The sequence below is a fragment of the Seriola aureovittata genome, chromosome 21 (genome assembly GCF_021018895.1).
Source record: "Seriola aureovittata isolate HTS-2021-v1 ecotype China chromosome 21, ASM2101889v1, whole genome shotgun sequence".
Classification (NCBI taxonomy): domain Eukaryota; kingdom Metazoa; phylum Chordata; class Actinopteri; order Carangiformes; family Carangidae; genus Seriola; species Seriola aureovittata.
The window spans coordinates 20255955-20276466 of NC_079384.1; the positions used below are offsets into that span (position 1 = coordinate 20255955).

At 39.0% G+C, this 20512-nt stretch overlaps 2 protein-coding genes across 4 annotated transcripts in view; one reads left to right on the forward strand and one right to left on the reverse strand.

The window, feature by feature from the left end:
* The first annotated feature begins 31 nt into the window (after positions 1 to 31).
* Positions 32 to 17697, forward strand: LOC130162989 (prolyl 4-hydroxylase subunit alpha-1-like). Of its 2 annotated transcripts, none has more exons than XM_056366936.1 (15): positions 32 to 450; positions 1338 to 1424; positions 2985 to 3081; positions 5098 to 5249; positions 5415 to 5552; positions 5679 to 5933; positions 6705 to 6892; positions 7027 to 7203; positions 9639 to 9709; positions 11777 to 11876; positions 12128 to 12181; positions 12855 to 12920; positions 13007 to 13075; positions 16296 to 16392; positions 16494 to 17697. In XM_056366936.1, exons 2-15 carry the CDS (start codon positions 1343 to 1345, stop codon positions 16562 to 16564), a joined length of 1617 nt encoding a protein of 538 aa, XP_056222911.1. In that variant the 5' UTR covers positions 32 to 450; positions 1338 to 1342; the 3' UTR covers positions 16565 to 17697. The 2 variants fall into 2 exon arrangements, with proteins under 2 accessions (XP_056222911.1, XP_056222910.1); XM_056366935.1 differs by lacking the exon at positions 9639 to 9709 and adding an exon at positions 8737 to 8807 and having other exon boundaries at positions 34 to 450.
* Positions 17698 to 18014: 317 nt separating this feature from the next.
* myo15b (myosin XVB) overlaps positions 18015 to 20512 on the reverse strand; it is a 29115-nt gene continuing 26617 nt past the window's right edge. For both annotated transcript variants that reach the window (XM_056366934.1, XM_056366933.1), the window contains 3 exons: positions 20333 to 20466; positions 19518 to 19658; positions 18015 to 18843 (listed from right to left, as the gene is read on the reverse strand). In XM_056366934.1, coding sequence (XP_056222909.1) covers positions 18757 to 18843; positions 19518 to 19658; positions 20333 to 20466 — 362 coding nt within the window. In that variant the 3' untranslated portion in view covers positions 18015 to 18756. The remainder of the gene's footprint in view (positions 18844 to 19517; positions 19659 to 20332; positions 20467 to 20512) is intronic.

Sequence of the window (20512 nt, forward strand, 5' to 3'; positions counted from 1 at the left end):
TTCTTGTATTTAAACAGTTAACGAGTTCAAAGCGAAGGTACTTCCTCTTCTTCTTCTACGGTGTTTTAGGGCAGTTGGCATCCAAAGTGTCGCATCACTGCCACCTACAGTTTACTCTCCCTTTATATCCATTCCAAATGAGTTTTTCCACTCCTGTGGTCCTTAAATAAACTAAATATCCACTCCCTTTCTTGAACTAGTCCAATGTTAATGAACTCCCAACTTCTTATCTGATCCGCATTCCAGTCCAGCAAGTGGCGGTAACGCACTCTCTGCCGCCATTTTGGAAGAAGCTGACGAAGAAGAAGAAGAAGAAAAGAAACAGTTTGTTGTGGATTTGTCGTTGCTGGACTCGGGAGCAACAGAAGAAGGGATTTGAGCTGTCTTAGACTGTGTTTGAAACGGACGTGATATTTCCTGTTTTCACGGCTCTCCCTGGGAATTAACACGGTAAAAAAATAACCTCTGTCGTCTGTTGTTTGTGACGGTTTTGGTCAACGTTGGATGATATTTACCTAAATGTCTTTGTGGGTCGTAGAGGTCGGTTTATCTAGAAATTTCTCTCGGCTCCTGCGACCACTTTACGTCACGGCCGGCGGTAACATTAAATCAGCCCTCACCTTTTCATTTAGACCTTCACATGTCTTTTTTTTTTTGTCCTCCCAGTTAATATTTGACCCCCCCACCCCCAACCCCACCAGTTCAGACATTCCTGGACAGGTCAGTGGGTTATGTTGGGACAAGTGTTACTGCTGCTCAGTCTTGTCTTCACATTCTGTCTTTTTAGCTTCTTTTAAAGTTGCAAAGGACCTGAAAGATGAGAGAAATAAAACTTTCTCTCATAAATAAAAAAAAAAAAAAACACTTTTTGTCCAAATATACTTATAACAGGAAAAATAAGTACTTATTTAGGGATTTTGTGTTGTGTTTGCAGGGGTATGGTAAGTTTTAAATAAAGTTAAAAAAAAAACACACATTTGAGGAAGCTCATTTGTGTAAAGAAAAGAGAAAAAAACAAGTGGTGGAATTAAGGAATGAGAAAAAAAATTACGATATGTTAAAATTTAGACTTTTGAGATAGTAAATCGAAATTATCATAGCTGCAACTAATAATTATTTTTGTTACAAATCTTTTTTTTTATTGATCACAATATGTTCAGTCCAAAAGATATTCAGTAATAAACAGAAACTCCTCACACTGAAGAAGCTGAACCCGGAGCATTATTTTTCTTTTTCTTAATTAACTGTGACGAACAATCCATGATCAAATACAGTTATTTGAGCTCTAATCCTCTGTCATGGTATTGCTGTCTGTATGCATGTGTTTCTCTTTGTAGGCTGAATGGCTGTCTGCTGGTGGTTGTTGATCCACTGTGTCTTGGTCACTTCATCCTCGGCTCACAATGACTTCTTCACCTCCATCGGTGAGTAAAACCAGTTTTTCTTCTTCCTCCTGTTAACTGATACTTCCACTTGTCTGCTTATTAAATTACCCATTTTCCTGCTGTCAAACCAGATAACACTCAGTCTTATCCAGAGGTCAACAGAGTACACAGCTCCATTACTGGTCAGATATTCCTTCAATACAAGTGGAAGTTGTTCAGTCAGATTTTTACTTGAGTCAAAGCAGTGAAGTACTTGATTTTAAACAGTATTAAGTATTCAAAAGTACATTTTTTATGTCAACATATTGTTGTATTGTTCCGCATTTACACAACCTACTAACTGACTGACTGACTGTAGAACCTGGAGAATAATAATCGTAGAATATGATACAAAGACTGTAGAAATAGACATAAAAACACAACTGAATCAACAAAAGAACAGCAACTACTACAAGATGCCTGTTTAAAGGTTTATTTGTGTTTTCTCAAGTTGGACAACTAATTTTTTTAGTCAGTGATGAAGTTTGGTCGTGGTAAACACAGCAAACATATCAAACTAAAGGAATCTTTCTTTATTTGTAAACCTTCAAACACAGACTTCAGATCAGACCCTGGTCTCTGGTGAAGAATCTTCTGCCTCATCTTTATCTAACGTAGCATCATTAGGACACTGACAGGTTCAAACTGAGCTGTTCAAACATGCAGCAGCACAACATGACTGACAGCGGAGGAGTTGACTGTGATTGTTTTTTTCTCACGTGATGAACACAGTGTATGGTCTATCACATTTTCAAAATAAAATAAAATAAATTCACTGACTAAAAGCTCTGCTTCAAAGTAAAAGTACTTAATAGAAATGTAAGAGTCCAAAGTACAATATTTATCTTTTAAATGTAGTGGAGTAAAAGTCAGAAGTTATAAATAAAGAAAAAAAAACAACAGAATTTCCATTCACCTCCATGGTGAAAGAGGGTAGTAGAGCTGAAATGATTAATCCATTATTAATTGTTAATTAATTTTTATAATCAATAATTTTAGTAATTTTTAAACAAAAATTCTGAATATTTACTGGTTGGTTCCAGCGTTTTAGAAGTGTAGGTTTTATTTCTTATGGTCACACGTGATAGTAAACCGAATGTCTTTTAAACTGAAACAAGACTTTTAAAAGGTGTCACTTTAGACTATGGGAAACTCTAACAGGCATTTTTAATTATTTTCAGAATATTTAATCAATGATGAAAATAATCGGTAGTTGCAGCCTTAATATTTTCGTCTTTCATCACTGTAAACTGATTATATTTGTATTTTACACTCTTTGTAGAACAAAACAAACAAAACAATGTACAAATTAACTGATGATTAAAATGATCGTTCATACCTAAATGGAAAAATATTAAATATTATTGGTAATTTAGACTGACTGACCCTTTATTACCATTTTGAGTTCAATGACACTTGAATGAAGACGATTGATCCTGTAGCTATAAACTGATCTGTGTGTGTGTGTGTGTGTGTGTGTGTGTGTGTGTGTGTGTGTGTGTGTGTGTGTGTGTGTGTGTGTGTGTGTGTGTGTGTGTGTGTGTGTGTGTGTGTGCCCAGGCCAAATGACTGACCTGCTGTTCACAGAGAAGGACCTGGTCACCTCTCTGAAGGACTACATCAGAGCAGAGGAGAACAAGCTGGAGCAGATCAAAAGGTGAGACACCTGTCAGGTGACATTCTGTTGTTCAGCAGGTGGATTAATGAAAAGTTAGATGAGAAAATATTTCAGCGAAATTTTCCAAGGCCTGGATTGTGTCTGAAATCTTTCCATATGTATTATATTTAATGTACTACATTCAGAAATAGTCCCTTTGGAAAACTGTGAGATTATTTAGAGTAAGTGAAAGAAATTTTATTTTGTAATTATGGGGTTATCCAAAGAGCTTCTGCATTGGCACACCAGTCAAAGTATGAAGACCAGAGAAGAGCCTTTTAACAGTGTATTCCATTCAGACAGGCAGTTGACTGCTACAGGTGATTTCAATGGCTTGACAAATGGAAATATAATCAATAAACAGTGATAATAATTCTAATCAAGGCACTTTACTATCAAACAAAGGAATTGCAATCATTATAACAAATGTCAATAATTTATTTAATCTAAACAAAGAAGCAGCAATAACTATATAAAAAATCATGGACTTAGTCAAATAATGCATCTGAAGCACAGTCAATTTCAGGAAACACAATTTCAGTTAATATCATATTCAACTCAATGTGCTACAGCAAACAGAGAAAGAGGCTGAGCAAGGCCTGATCCAGGTCTCTTATCAGTTCAGGTGTGGCCTGAGGTCCCGCCTTCCTGGGGCTTGACAGAAGTCAGATTTTCAACATGTTAAATGTTTTGAATGTCTTAAAAGCTCAGGTGCAGGTGATACCTGTGCTTTGAAAAACTAGCAGATATTCACTGTGTGATGAAAAGCTGTGGACATACAGACAAAATGACAACCTGCAAAAACACAGGACAGCAGACATGCAGAGAGGAGACAATAGTGACTACGTCTGTAAACAAAGAAGAAAAAAAAGAAAAAACAAAACTTTAAATGAAGGGTTGGGCGTATGTTCAGACGCAGCGTCTGATGCGGAAGCTCTGACAAACCTCCAACAAACGCAGCAGTTAACAGAGCTTGTTTTAACCTGCAGCCACACCTCCACCACAGACCACACATCAGACACACTGCAGACAATACAAGGCGATAGTGTTTCAGGAAAACTTTCACTAATGTATCTTTTGTCTGGTGTCAGACTGTACACACTGGTTGCAACCAGGAAGAAAGTTTCCCTGAAGGAGGCTTCGACTCAAAAAGGTTCCTAGATATGAAAGATAAATCACTGTGGTCTGACTCAGGAAGTACAATAAAGAAAATCTTTGTGGTTGGATTCGTCTACATTTGTATGTGCTGAGAAAAAACAACATCATAAGAGAAATCAGTAAAGTTCCTCTCACTTGGGTCTGATTGTGTTTAAACAGCTTTAATATCACTTAAATCCTGCTGGACAGAACCGGGCTGAGCCAGGGACTTTTACAAGTTACTGTCAACAGGAAATTTTATTTATTTATTTTTATTCCTTCTGTGCCGGTGACAGTCAGAGCAGGAACCATAACTTTTTCGGGTTGGGTCTCATTCTCATGGACATGATATCCCAGAAACACCTGGACAGAGCTTCTTCAAATTTGGCACAAACATTCACTTGGACTCAGGGATGAAATGATTAGATTTTGGTGGTCAAAGGTCAAGGTCAGTGTGACCTCACAAAACACTTTTTAGCCGTTACTCAAGACTTCACACAGCAATAATGACAACATTTCATACCAATGGCTGGATGAACAGGGATGTAACCTGAAACTAGTCTGAGTGGAGGAGGCAGACAACCACGAGGAGGGGATTCTAGTTTTTCTTTAGTTTGTCACTGGTTGGATTTGTCTTGAGTGTTTCTAATTGAGAGGAGGCAGAACTAATCAGTGTCATCAGTTTCATCTGCACTGGTCAGACTGGGCAGGTAGAATTACCTGAGGTCAGATTTGACTCAGAGCAGTTTTGATGCTAATGGCTTCAGTGGGGTTCAAAGTTTTAACAAACTTTAACTGTGTGTGTGTGTGTGTGTGTGTGTGTGTGTGCGTGTGTGTGTGCGCGCGTGTGTGTGCGCGTGTGTGTGCGTGTGTGTGTAGATGGGCTGATAAACTGGACGTCCTCTCAGTTGCAGCCACTCAGGACCCTGAAGGTTTCCTTGGACACCCGGTGAACGCCTTCAAACTGATGAAGAGACTCAACACTGAGTGGGGGGAGCTAGAGAGTCTGGTGCTCACCGACATGTCTGATGGTACACACACACACACACACACACACACACACACACACTACAATATTTACAAATGTTGCCTATTGAACTGTCAGAAAAGTGATTTAGTTATTATATTGTGTGTGTGTGTGTGTGTGTGTGTGTGCGCATGTGCGTGTGTGCGCGTGTGTGCGTGTGTGTATTCAGTGTTCATCTCTAACCTCACCATCCAGAGGCAGCACTTCCCCAATGATGATGACCAGACCGGAGCTGCTAAAGCTCTGATGCGGTTGCAGGACACCTACCAGCTGGACACCAACACCATCTCCACCGGAGAGCTGCCAGGTCAGCACGACCAGCACCAACCAACCAACCACCAATACTGTCTGGAGCCAGGAACTAAATTCACCTTGTTCTTCTAAATAAGAATTTATAAAAAGTTGCCGTTCTCCCCCTCTCTTGCCTGCTCAGGCTCGTCCTCAGCCACCTCACACCAGACCGCTCTGACGGTGGACGACTGCTACGACCTCGGGAAGGTGGCGTACTCAGAGGCCGACTACTACCACACGGAGCTGTGGATGGTTCAGGCCCTGAGGCAGCTGGACCAAGGAGAGACGTCCAGCACTGTGGACGCCGTCACCATCCTGGACTACCTGAGCTACTCGGTCTACCAACAGGGGGCGCTGGAGAGAGCGCTGGAGTTCACCAAGAGGCTGCTGGAGCTCGGTTAGTACCGATACACCCAGCAGAGAGACAACACCTCTGTTTATAGTAACCATCCAAACAGTGATCAGATGAACAGGTGGTGAATAGTCCAGAAGAAACTCTCAGCAGAGGCTCAGACTTCTACTGCAGCAGAAACAGGATTGAAATGTTGAAATAAGAAGGAAAAAAAATACAAATAGAGAAAGTTGAGCCATTAAAATAATAAATAAATAGAAATAATGAACTAACTAATGTGGGTCTGCTGTGGTGAAACTACAACGGTGCTTTAAATGTTGCTGCAGCAAGGAATTGTGAAACAGCATTTCTCCTTTCCTTTGGTAAAGGAAGGCCCAGTAGTTCCTATGCTATACCAGACCATAATCCATTGTTTTCCAGACTAAGGCTGCAACTGCTGATTTATTTTTGTCATTGATTAATCTGCAATTTTAACCTGACCAACAGTATAAAAAAATGTATTTTTTTCATATATGATGATAAAGAAGCAGCAAATCCTCATGTTTGAGAAGCTGGAACCAACAAATTATCTGCCTGCATCACTGTGGGATCATATTCACTCCGTCAGTTGGAACAGTTTGATTAAAAACTTCATATAAGGGCACCTCGGTGGCTCACCTGGTAGAGCACGTACCATTGGGACTTGGCCCCTATTGTGGCGTCACTGGGCTAAATCCGACCCACGGTCCTTTGCTGCATGTAACCCCATGATGATGAGAGGACTGACTTCTGTCCTTTAATGTCTGACTGACTGTTAATATGATTTTGTGAGTTTAGACGCGACACACCAGCGAGCCAACGGGAACCTGAAGTACTTTGAGTACCAGCTGGCCAAACAGAAGAAGGTGGAGGAGGGGGAGGGGGCTGAGGGGAGGCAGAAGAGGGAGGCCAAGGGTCAACATGACGACTACCTGCCCGAGAGGAAGAAGTACGAGAAGCTGTGTCGAGGCGAGGGCATCAGGATGGTGAGGACGGAGAAAGCACACACACACACACACACACACACACACACACACACACACACACACACACACACACACACACACACACTTCAGTCTGTCGGATGTTAGGATGGTCACTCTGCTCATCTTCCTATCAGACTCCTCGCAGGCAGAGTCGTCTCTTCTGCCGTTACTATGACAACAACCGCCACCCAAGGTACGTGATCGGTCCGGTGAAGCAGGAGGACGAGTGGGACCGCCCCCTCATCGTCCGCTTCCACAACATTGTGTCGGACAAAGAGTTGGAGAAGGTCAAAGAGCTCGCCAAACCCAGGGTAAGTTCCGACAGCAGCTCAGCAGTCAGAATGAAGAGTCTGGAGGCGGCTCCTGTTTTCATTCACTGTTGATACAAGCTCCCTCCATGATGTCTTCAGACAGGCAAGAAAAAGTAAAAGAACCCTTTGAAATTATCTCCATTTATTTATAAATTTGTGCTAGAATATGGTCATCTAAGTTACAACAATTAACAAACACAGTCTATTTGAACTATGGACAACCTGTTGGCAAATTTAGGTGACGAAGTGGAAACTGACGGATTTACCAGGTAGTAAGAAAGAAGCTTCTCTGCAGAGTCTCATCCACGACACATGGCAACACTGTGCAACACACAATACGCCACAAAGAATTGTCAGACCCTCTGAGGCTGTACTGTAATGTTTCATTTGACTGATCCAAGCGTCTGAAGCACACTCTCCTTCTGCGTAACAGCCACGTTGCGCCTGTGTAGGAACATATTAATGTCTTGACAATGTGCCCTTAAAATAAGAAACTGGCTTCAGACCCGGTTCTTGTTGTTCAATCACTTTCTGCTGCCTCAAGATATCAATGCGCCTGACCACACCTCATTTTAAGAGCAACACACCAATGGGTGCTCAGAAAGACACAAGTGTATCTGCTATTTAAACAACGTGGGCGCTGGACAAGAAAATGACAACTGCGTTGGTCAGAAACTAGCAAAGACATTTGCGTTGTGCTTTGTGCCAGGTGTGAGATAGAGCCTAAAGTGTCTGTCTGTACCCAGTGATTCCAGAGGGTTCACATACTTTTTCTTGCCACTGTCAATTCAGCACTAATTCATCATCAGTACTTCAACATAGTCAGCTCATACTGGACATTATCTGACTTCACACCCAAAGTTTTTTTTCTGCTGAAAACTGGCATGTGTTTTCTTCTGCTGTGAAATATCTTTCATGACTGTAAACTCATGACTACATGGTGAGGTGTTTCAGGATTCACGTTAAATCTCATTTACTGCTGCAGTATTTATAAAGATATGATGTTTGTGTCAGTTTGACCTTCACCAGGTCAGTTAATAAATATTCCAGCAGTAAACGCAGGTCATTGTTTTGTGACATTACTGAAAAAGATTAGGGCTGTACGATAAAAAAATTATATTGCGATTTCAGTTGGAGTGATCGTTTTTGCATTCACTTTTTCATGGAAAATTATAAAAATGATGACGATGCGATTTTTGTTGGTCAAAAAAATATTTTTCTTTTACATCTGGAGAATGTGATTTGTAGGCCAGGGCTCTCTGTAGCACCACAACACTTACAGTGCTACCAATGTACGACAATGTGACACATTTTACCTTTACCAAAAAATTGCAGCTCCTTTCATTTGGATGTTATATTTGGCCATATTGAGGTTTTGATTATATTCCAATTAATATTTCAATTAATTGTGCAGCCCTAAAACAGACCCCCCCACATACACACACACACACACAGTCTGTCATTAGGTGTTAGTCAGTGCTTCAGGGAGTCGGTGTGTGTCTCCCTGTAACTGTCAGCCGATTGGCTCCACAGCTCCGTCGAGCCACCATCTCCAACCCCATAACCGGTGTGCTGGAGACGGCCCATTACCGCATCAGTAAGAGGTAAGAGATGTCAGAGCAGGAGGGGGCGTCTGCGTCTCACCCCTCCTGCTCTCTCCCGTCTCTGAACGCCCCTCCCTGTCCTCCCCCCTCTGTGTCCTGGCAAGAGCAGAAACATGAAGCAAACAAGATTACTGGTGAGCAGGTCCAGCCCCAGTTAGGTGCAAGACAAAAACAAAGGAAAAGGAGAGTCTGCTCACTGTAATTTCAATGTTTCTATCAGTGTCAACGTTTCATCTTTCAATCATTATTGATAAATTAATAAGCAGTCCCAGCCCTTTAAGAATGTAAATACTTTTATACATTTACTCTGAAATGCTTTGGCTCTTTGATCTAGACCCGATGAACTAACTGTGATGTGAACACGATCTGCTCCTGCCAAGAATCAAACCACTTCTTTTTTCCACTTGAGGGAGGAAAAAGAGTCAAAGATTTCAATGTCTGACTCTCTTTTATTTTGTCAAGGAGGCAGCAGAAGACTCTGGACAAATCAGAGACTGAGAATATACTTTTTTTTAAGAGGAGATTTTCTTTCAGAATAAGAGCCCTGTTCTTGGTCTCACAGACAGTGTAGTCATACAGTCGCTTCAGGAAGTATTCAGACCTTTTAAATTTTTGCCCATTAATCTTCACTCAATAGCTCAAAATGACAAAGTGAAAACATGATTTTAGAAATTAAAAAATATAATGTACAGTCTAACTTCTGTTGCTTCCTTGACGGCAGCAGCCTTGTGTCAGCGAGTGACCCGCCTCTCTCTCCTCTCTCTCCTCTCTCTCCTCTCTGTCCCCTCTGTCTCTCTCTCTCTGTGTAATATAATATGATTGGTGAGCTAGCTCAGACGTGCCACGGTGCATGACCCTCAAACAGGCAAACTGACCACGGCCCATTACAGAGTCTCCAAGAGGTAAGAGCTGGAAGGCTGCAGTGACACTGCTGCTGCAGCTGTGTGTGCCTCAAACCCCAGAAACACTCAGATCTGGATCAGTCTGGATCAGTCCTTTAGCACCTCCTCTTAGTAGCGGAGCAGGCAACTTCATCTTTCACATGTGGATACATGCACTAAACTTGGCACAAATCCTCTTCAAGATGGCCACCATTTCTAAGATGGCTGAAGGAAATGTATTTTTGTGCAATAAATTCACCCACAATTTTCCCACATGAATGATCTAGATGGCAAATCATTTTAACATTGGAGAAGGTGAAATTTTGTACACTGTAAAAAATGAAACAGCAACAGTTTACCTACATATTACAAATTAAAAGTCAGCATGTAAAAATAATTTTAATTATTCAAAATAATATTTTATTGACATTAAAAATGGTGAATATGACATCCTCATAATCAAAAACATGGGATTCAATTGCAAATTCAAATCTGTAGTAAAGCTCTGTGGCAAAGTATGCGTTTTCTATGCCAGAAGTTGTGGCCATCTTGGAAAATGGCGGCCTTTTGAAATTTAAACACACCAATTTTGAGCCTTGTATCCACATTTGAAAGATTATTACAGTTACCTGCTGCACTACAATGCTGCATCAGTCTGCCTCTGTCCTCTAATGAAATCTGTAGACTCATTCAAACTGAAACAGAAGGGCTGATAAACATAAATACATCTGTTTTTAACTCACATAATCTCTCTCTACTGTTTCTACAGTTGTCTGATTAACCTGGACTTTCTTGTCATATGTGCGACTCTTTATGATGTCATCCATATAATATGAGTCACAGCTGTCCACCAGAAACCAGCATTAAACCTCATGTCTTGTCCTTTGATAATGTCAGAGGTGAACATGTGGCTCCAGGCTGCTGCCCCTCAGCTTCATAATTAGACCTCATGTTAGCCAGTGATGGAGGAGTAGCGATGAAGATGTTTTCAAATCATTTAACTTCAGCTCTTTTCTCCTGCTTTGACTCAAGTAAAGTGTTACCAGGAAAATTGTTACGGAGCACAAGCTTTGTCTGTAAAATCTTAAAGGTCCATACAGTCTAAAGGTCTCTGCCCATGCGTTGTTTGATTATAAAGCAGGTCTAGGTTCTATATTAATACTGTGAAAGTATCAAAGCCTCAGTCCACAGAGAAATGCACACAGCCTGTATTCAGAAACTGAGCCTTAAAAGCAGCTGTCAGGACTTCTGCAACTTTGTGATGTCACAACAAAGCACTCACCAAGCTCCGCCCACCTGGACCCACCATCCAACCTGGCTGAATTTGGTGTTTACCTGAAATATGCTATATTTTTATTGGATCACTTAGAAAACAGTCAGCCAATCAAAAGAGAGGCTCAGTGCCGCCTCTCTTCTGATTGGCTCACTGACCTGTTTCTAGATCTCCAGAGTGAAGCCTGAGAGAGGAGATGTAAAACTACACTGAGATGGGCTTTGGTTCTTAAAACTACAAATATATCTTCTTATGGATCAACACTTCAGATAAAACACAGGAGAAGAGGAGAATATGGAGCTTTAACTAGATATTTTATTTAACACACCTGGCTCTTGTGAAGTCCTGACAGTTCTTTCTGTTGTGTTCACTGTAAATAAACCTCACTGTAAATCTTCTCCTCTGCCTGCTTCCCTCTCCCAGATAGCAAAATTAATCTGGCCCATACTTGGGCCACATGCTCGTTTTCTTCTAGACCTGTATACACCTGGTTACATGGCCTACATCTGGGCCATATATAGCATGATTGTTAGATGCTACTTCCAAATCTTGACCAATTCTGGTGCACATACAAAAAAATCTTCTGGCTGAGCTGGAACCGCCAGAACTCAAGCAAGTGCCTGCCCAGACTCAGGCTGAGGACTCAGCCATATATTGGGCCAGAAGTTTCATTCTGCTATCTGGGCTGTGTTTTCCTCTGTGCCACCCTTCTGACGTCTGACCTCTCTCCCCTCTGACTCAGTGTGTACTGACGTCCTGTGATGTTTCTGATTGTGCAGACGCTCAGTGAGTTTTCTCCTCCTGTCTCCTCTCAGCGCCTGGCTCGGAGCGTATGAACATCCGGTGGTGGACACGATCAACCAGAGGATCGAGGACATCACTGGGCTGGACGTCACCACTGCTGAGGACCTGCAGGTGACACTCACTTGGTTAAATGAATGAATGAATGAATTCACTCTGTATGTGCTTTCAAGATGCCATAAATTGTTTTTAAGTTGGATCCAGAGTACTAGGGGGTAATAAAAAAAAAAAAAACCTACGGTGGCCCTAAGAGCTCAACATGCTGCAACTCAAAAATCAATTCATATTGAGTCTGATATATGTTTTTAACTTTGTGTGTGTGTGTGTGTGTGTGTGTGTGTGTGTGTGTGTGTGTGTGTGTGTAGGTGGCGAACTATGGCGTTGGAGGACAGTACGAGCCTCATTTCGACTTTGGACGGGTAAATATGAAACTTCTTACCTTTAGAAAATTGGAGTTGTCAATTAACATAATGACCGAACACACACTCACTCTCATTATTGGGCCACATGTTTATATAAAGGTGCCCTCTCATCATGAATTACTGTCCGTGCACTCCAACATACAACTACGTTACCGGGAGCGACACTTTCGCTTGACACTCAGTCATCAATGACTGACAATGTCTATGATCAAAAAATACGTGTGTGAACATGATCTGTCCTTCACAATTCCTTTGTTTACAACCCAAAAAGAATGAAGTAAGTGATAGTGGCCTTTTCTATTTCACTTTTAACTCCAGTTAACCAGTTCTTTAAAGACGTCAATGTTACTGTACTTTTTTTTTTATCTTCGATATTTATTTATTTTCCATTATTTATTTATTTCCCATTGTCTGTTTTTCAGTAGGAAACACTTAAACGTTGCTGTAGTATCGCAGTACTGTTTACGGTTGTCTGTTACATTGCACATACTTACTGGTCCAAAGCACATATTGTACATGTGCAAATTTCTTTTTGCACATGTGTGCAACATTGTGCACATGCTTGCTACATTTCAGGCTCAGGATTTTTTATTACTTTAAGCCCTGCGCGTCTTGAGACCCACCGTAAAGTTTTTGTTTCCTGTTTCCTGTGGTGTTGCTGGTTTTGCAGAAAGACGAACCGGACGCTTTTGAGGAGCTGGGGACAGGAAACAGAATCGCCACCTGGCTGCTCTACGTCAGTGAGCCTCACTCTGTGTTTGACATGCCTCTAAACTGCTGCAGCTTAGACACACACTGACACTCTCCTCCTTCCTGCTGCAGATGAGTGACGTACAGGCAGGGGGCGCCACAGTCTTCACTGATGTAAGAGCTGCTGTTTGGCCCAAAAAGGTACAGTGAGTTGAATAAGAAATAAGAACTTTTTTACTTTCATCAATCAATCAATCAATCAATCAATCAATCAATCAATCAATCAATCAGACTTTATTTTAATAACACTTTTCATAGAAACAATGTAACACAAAGTTCTTAACAGAATAAAACCAAAAAAAAAAAAAAAAAGGCAACTCCACCCCCTCACTCACACACACACACACACACACATTTACACACACAATACACACAACAAATGACCAAGTAATAGATAAAAACAATACAAATAAGACAATAATAACAGGAACTGAGTAAACACTGAAGACTGGAAAGCAAAGATAACTAGAAAATTCCAGGGAAATTTTGAGTGCCACGGGGGCTACTGCCGGGATGAGTACATGATTTATTTCCAGTGTTCAAAAGTCACCCGGATCATATTCTGGTTTTGGGAAATGTCTTGATATAAAAGACTCTGATATAAAACAATGTCACATCCCTCAATCATGTATTATGTGGGAAATATCTCATATTCTGTGTAGTTTTTTTTAATAAAACAAGAGGCAACATGTCTTCAAACTGGCATTTAAAGGGTTAAAATCCTGAAAACTAATAAACATTTGGTAGGTTTGAGCAGAACTGAAGTGGTTTAAGAGATTTATACAAAAAAAGCAGAAAAAATATTGATATATGATGATTTTATAGCATTTTCTTTGTGTGTCCTTTTTTGGACGCGAGGAACCCCAGAGGGTACAAAATGTGTTACCAGTGTATAATAGACCTGTAACAGTAACGGACATTAGATTTTAAAAATATGTAAAAAAAGACCCTTTCTTGCAGAAATCCATACCTTCAGCTGTAACACAGCCAAAATGATCAGCAAATCAAAAAAGAAAAGTAAAGAAAATGTCCAAAAAAGGACAGAGGGACCCCTGAGGGTTAATAAATCCCATGACGTTTTTTGCCATTTTTATGCTCTACTACAATATGACTTTTTTTTGGCATTTTTATGCCTTACTATACTGTGATGTTTTGTGCCTGACTATACTATGACATTTTTTGAAATTTTATGCCTTATTATACTATGACGTTTTTTGAAATTTTATGCCATACAATACTATGACGTTTTTTGACATTTTTATGCTCTACTATAATATGTATTTTTATGGCATTTTTATGCCTTACTATACTGTGACGTTTTGTGCCTGACTATACTATGACATTTTTTGAAATTTTATGCCTTATTATACTATGACGTTTTTTTGAAATTTTATGCCATACAATACTTATTTATGCATATTATGTATAATATGAAATTTTATGCCATACAATACTATGACGTTTTTTGACATTTTTATGCCATACAATACTTATTTATGCATATTATGTATAATATGAAATTTTATGCCATACAATACTATGACGTTTTTTGACAATTTTATGCCATACAATACTTATTATACTATGACTTTTTTTGGCATTTTTTTAGCCTTACTATACTGTGACGTTTTGTGCCTGACTATACTATGACATTTTTTGAAATTTTATGCCTTATTATACTATGACGTTTTTTGAAATTTTATGCCATACAATACTATGACGTTTTTTGACATTTTCGTGCTCTACTATAATATGTATTTTTTTGGCATTTTTATGCCTTACTATACTGTGACGTTTTGTGCCTGACTATACTTAATATACTGTATAGACTTTTTTGGGGCATTTTTATGCCTTACTATACTATGACGTTTTTTGCCATTTTTATGCTCTACTATAATATGACTTTTTTTGGCTTTTTTTTTGCCTTATTATACTGTGACGTTTTGTGCCTGACTATACTATGACATTTTTTGAAATTTTATGCCATACAATACTATGACGTTTTTTGCCATTTTTATGCTCTACTATAATATGACTTTTTTTGGCTTTTTTTTTGCCTTACTATACTGTGACGTTTTGTGCCTGACTATACTATGACATTTTTTGAAATTTTATGCCTTATTATACTATGACGTTTTTTGAAATTTTATGCCATACAATACTATGACGTTTTTTGACATTTTTATGCTCTACTATAACATGTGATTTTTTGGCATTTTTATGCCTTACCATACTGTGACGTTTTGTGCCTGACTATACTATGACATTTTTTGACATTTTATGCCTTATTATACTATGATGTTTTTTGAAATTTTATGCCATACAATAGTATGACGTTTTTTGACATTTTCATGCTCTACTATAATATGTGATTTTTTGGCATTTTTATGCCTTACTATACTGTGACGTTTTGTGCCTGACTATACTATGACATTTTTTGAAATTTTATGCCATACAATACTATGACGTTTTTTGACATTTTTATGCCATACAATAATATGTATTTTTTTGGCATTTTTATGCCTTACTATACTGTGACGTTTTGTGCCTGACTATACTTAATATACTGTATAGACTTTTTTGGGGCATTTTTATGCCTTACTATACTATGACGTTTTTTGCCATTTTTATGCTCTACTATAATATGACTTTTTTGGGCTTTTTTTTTGCCTTATTATACTGTGACGTTTTGTGCCTGACTATACTATGACGTTTTTTTTAAATTTTATGCCTTATTATACTATGACGTTTTTTGAAATTTTATGCCATACAATACTATGACGTTTTTTGACATTTTTATGCTCTACTATAATATGTGATTTTTTGGCATTTTTATGCCTTACTATACTATGACGTTTTTTTTAAATTTTATGCCTGACTATACTATGACATTTTTTGAAATGTTATGCCATACAATACTATGACGTTTTTTGACATTTTTATGCCATACAATACTTATTTATGCATATTATGTATAATATGAAATTTTATGCCATACAATACTATGACGTTTTTTGACAATTTTATGCCATACAATACTTATTATACTATGACTTTTTTTGCCTTACTATACTCTGACGTTTTGTGCCTGACTATACTATGACGTTTTTATGGCATTTTTATGCCTTATTATACTATGACGTTTTTTGCCATTTTTATGCTCTACTATAATATGACTTTTTTTGGCTTTTTTTTTGCCTTATTATATGGTGACGTTTTGTGCCTGACTATACTATGACATTTTTTGACATTTTTATGCCTTATTATACTGTGACGTTTTTTGAAATTTTATGCCATACAATACTATGACGTTTTTTGACATTTTTGTATGTCGGATGCATCTGTGACTTTGTGTCTCCAGGGGACGGCGGTGTTCTGGTACAACCTGTACCCCAGCGGAGAGGGAGACTATCGGACCAGACACGCTGCCTGTCCCGTTCTGGTGGGAAACAAGTGGGGTGAGTTCATCAGGTCCCTGACACGTGACGTAGAAACCTGTCGCCAGGCAACAACATAAGACTTGCACGTCTGACGCTGTCTCCTCTCTGTGGCTCCGCAGTATCAAATAAATGGATCCATGAGCGAGGGCAGGAGTTCAGGAGGCGCTGCGGCCTCCAGGAGACGGACTGACGACTGACTTGACACCCCCCCACCCCCCCACCATCAAAAGCTGACTTGTTACACCCCCTCTTTCCCACCAGTACTTTCTACTGTTCTACGTCCTCTTGTTTCTTTTATTTATAGAGTCGGAACACATGCAGCTCCGGCGTCACTTTAGCTTTTAATGATAATTTTTTTTCTCCGTTTAATCTTGATTCTAACCGCTGTCGCCTGAACGCAGCACAAGTTCAGATATTTTGTAAATCAGCTTTCACGGAACGCTGCAATTTTTCTTTTAAATTCAGTCTGTGAACGCAGCATCAGTGTCAGAACAGTTCTTTCTAGCTGAGAGTTACATGTTCGGAGTCATGCCACTCTTATGTCTTCACAGTAAATATGAAGATACAACCAGCAGCTAGTTAGCTTAGCTTAGCCTAGCTTAGTTTAGCTTAGCTTAAAGACTGACAAACCTGTGTAAACTTTTAGCCTGGCTCTCAGGGTTTCTGCAGGTCTTTCCTCCGTGTCCTGCTGCTTATCCATATCGTGATTAACTATTAATGAAGAATATTATTAGGCATTACAAATACTGACAGAAATGTGATGTAAATGTTTGACCACTTGGTGAATAATTCGAGGCCGTATCATCCGCACTGGTTTTACTCTGGAGCAGGATTTAAAAGGGTCTTAAAGTTGACCTGGGTGAACCTGCTGAAACCCTGTCTGAAGCTTACTCATTATCTAATTTGAACAAAAAACATCAATTTGCAGTTTGTCAGGGCCCGATTTATTTTTAAATTCATTTATTTTTTATTTCAATTTGTTGTTTTTCCACTTTTTTCCACATCTATTGTGATAGACTTAAAAAAAATCTTAAAAACCCATCCTCCACCTGTTCATCTGTCCTTCATCACTCCTTCTTCACTCTGACCTCAGAGCTGAATCACTGAAAACATGTCGGCGTCAAACACAGCACGACTTTTATTTAATGCAAAAGAATGTGTATGTGAAGTTGAACTCCTGTTTGTGTCACTGGAATGATAATTTTGCTAAAAAGCATTTAAGAATATCATGGTTGATTTGTTCTGTGCAGTATGTTTCTAATCAGGATAAATAAAGTATAAAGTGCTGCTGCAAAAGAAATTCAGCACCGTGAGAAAACACAAGTTGTTTTTTTTTGTTTTTGTTTGTTTCTCCTTTTAATACTCTGAGTACATTTTACTGATTGTTTACATACTTTTACTTAAGAAATTGAATGCAGGACTTTTACATGTAATCAAGTAATTTTACAGCACTTTTTTTTCTTGTAATTAATTTCAAGTATTTGCAGTAGTATATATGAAAATAAGAGCTAAAATGATTCATTGAAAATTAATTAAAATTGAAACTGACGAACAAAAAGTGCAAACATTTTCTATTTGCACCTTTTAATCGGCTTTACAACTGAATATATTTTGGACTTGATTGGACAAAACAGAACACATCACTTTAAATATATTTATTCTTTTATGACATTTTATAGACTTAAGTAATTCCTTCAAAAAGTAATTAGTACAGTAGGTTAAGGAATAGATGACATTGTGCTTGTTTGCTCCAGCAGAGATGGACATTACACTTCAAACCAGATCATGTTCAGTTCTTTTAAAGTTACAACAGAAAGTTTAGAATCTATTTAAAACAGAAACTTTTCTTTCTCAAAATCAGTTACATTTGTTGCAGCATCGGTATAAGAAAATATAAAAGAAATAAACATGAGATGAATTAAATCAACATATATCTTTAATGCTTATAAATTATTCTCATATATCTCAAAATATTATTAAAATAACTTCCAATAATGATAATGACAAACTTTACACTGAAAGCAATTTTAAGGCGTTGGTTGACATTCATACAACAGCTGGTGAATTACGCCAGTCACTCCTGAATCGTATAATCATTTCCTCTCAGACAACCTAACACTGAAGATGATGTCAGCATCATGTCTGTGTATTCATGTTCATTGTTCATATTAGTGACACAGTTTTCAAGTTACACTGAAAAAAAAACAAAAGATAAATTAACAAAAAAAGTACATAAAAATAAAGTCAGTGACAGAAGACAGTGATTAACAAAAACTCACACACTGTGCAAGTGTCTGTGTGTGTGTGTGTGTGTGTGTGTGTGTGTGTGTGTGTGTGTGTGTGTGTGTGTGTGTGTGTGTGTGTGTGTGTGTGTGTGTGTCTCTACAGGTTACTGGAAACAGAGCTGCTGGCTGGTGGCCCAATCAACTCTTCCATTATCAGAGCGAGGATGTGGCACAACTCTTTCACCTGGAAGACAGAGGGACACATTAAATTTGAGGTGTGTGTGCACAAATCTCCAGGATTATTTTATCTGACTTTTGACCAGTGCATTTTTAAATTTAAATATAATGAAATCCATAGCAACAGCCAGTTCCCATAAAGCCAGGAAAAAGTGTCGATTTTTCTTGGTCACAGTGGAACAAGCTGAAAACCTGATATCAAGGTTGTTTTAGCGAAATGTTTTCTCTTTACACATCCAGCAAACGTTAGCAGCATTAGCATGGATTTGGGTCTGCCAATGTCAGTCCAATATTCATTGTTCATCAGAAAAATGTCTGTCTCTTTAGCTGCTAAATGCTCCAAGATGTTCAGCAGCTTCCAAGCTGTGAGACTCAATCAAAACTTAAGGCTGCAGCCGATAAAAGCAAACAGTGATGAGGGAGATGCTAACATGCTCAATAGAGCTGAGACTATGACATGTTACACTGTTGTTCATATAAAAATATCCATTTGTACATTTTTCCCACTGCTCCTCAACAAATATCTTTATGGACAATAATGTCTAATTTTTCATGTGACGCTGGAGGAAATTTCGGATCATTCTGTTACGACAGGGTTTCTCTCAGGACTCATTACAACTATATTCCCTGTGTAATCATATTATACAAAATCAATATGTAATAACAAGTGTAAGTCGTCACCTGTTTGAGATGAATGGTGACTTTTGCGGGCCGAGCTGGACTGCCGTAATTGATGTCGACTGATGGCATTTTGCCCTGTTTCTTGGCGCGGATGGTTTTCATGGACTGCACATCTGCCAGAGGAATCAGAAACACGTGCTCCTGCAGAGGAGAGAAACGTCAGTGATCAGATGGATGATACTACATGTTGGGCAGTTAGTGTCTGTTATCCACTCAGAATTTCTTTATTATCAGGAGAGAGATTTGGGTCCCAACTGAGGCCAAATGCTGCTTGAGATCCGAGCTTTACCAACCTAACTTGTTTCTGACTGAAAAATGACTCTAAATCCCTGAACATGTGAAATGGACATGTGTAGAAAAGCGCCAGAGGGGAAAAGGGGCCCCCAGATGGCCCCTCATAGTTGCACATTTTGTAATGACAACTATAAACCCCCTTAAACTTCCAATAAAGACACAGTGCCTCTGATGATGTGAGCTCTGAGGTCTCTCCATAGCTTGCTTTTGAGGCGTTTAGGGTACATCTGTAAATTGTAGCATCTGCCAAAAGTTTTCTACAGCTAGGATTGCCACTGAGTGAAGCTGTACCCCTAAACTTGTTCTGGATTCATCGGAGTCTTGACAAGAAATCTGGCATTTCTTGGTGAAAAAATAAAAAGTCAAATTTGATGGTATCTGAGACCTTACACTAAGAAAATGTGAGACTTTGTGACACTTGACCTTACATTTACAGTTTGCCTAAACATTTATACCTTATAATAATTGAGTATGAAAAAGGTTAAGTTTGAATGTTATGAATGTTAGAAACAATGTTGTACCTGTGTTTTAGGGTTAATGAACAGCACTCCCTCAGGGCCCATGCTGACCACGCAGGGGGAGGGACAGCCACGCAGGCTGACCTTCTGGGCCAAGAAAGTGTTGGAGCCAAACAAAGGCAGCGTGCTCATGAACTCTGAAAGATTCGGACAAATACAGTTATTATCAGTTATGATGTAAAC

Excerpts from the sequence above, each read along its gene's own strand:
- LOC130162989 (XM_056366936.1), top strand. The coding sequence starts at position 1,343 with ATGGCTGTCTGCTGGTGGTTGTTGATCCACTGTGTCTTGGTCACTTCA. Across the intron at positions 1,425-2,984 it reads TGACTTCTTCACCTCCATCG|GCCAAATGACTGACCTGCTG; the intron begins GTGAGTAAAACC and ends GTGTGTGCCCAG. Across the intron at positions 3,082-5,097 it reads AAGCTGGAGCAGATCAAAAG|ATGGGCTGATAAACTGGACG; the intron begins GTGAGACACCTG and ends GTGTGTGTGTAG.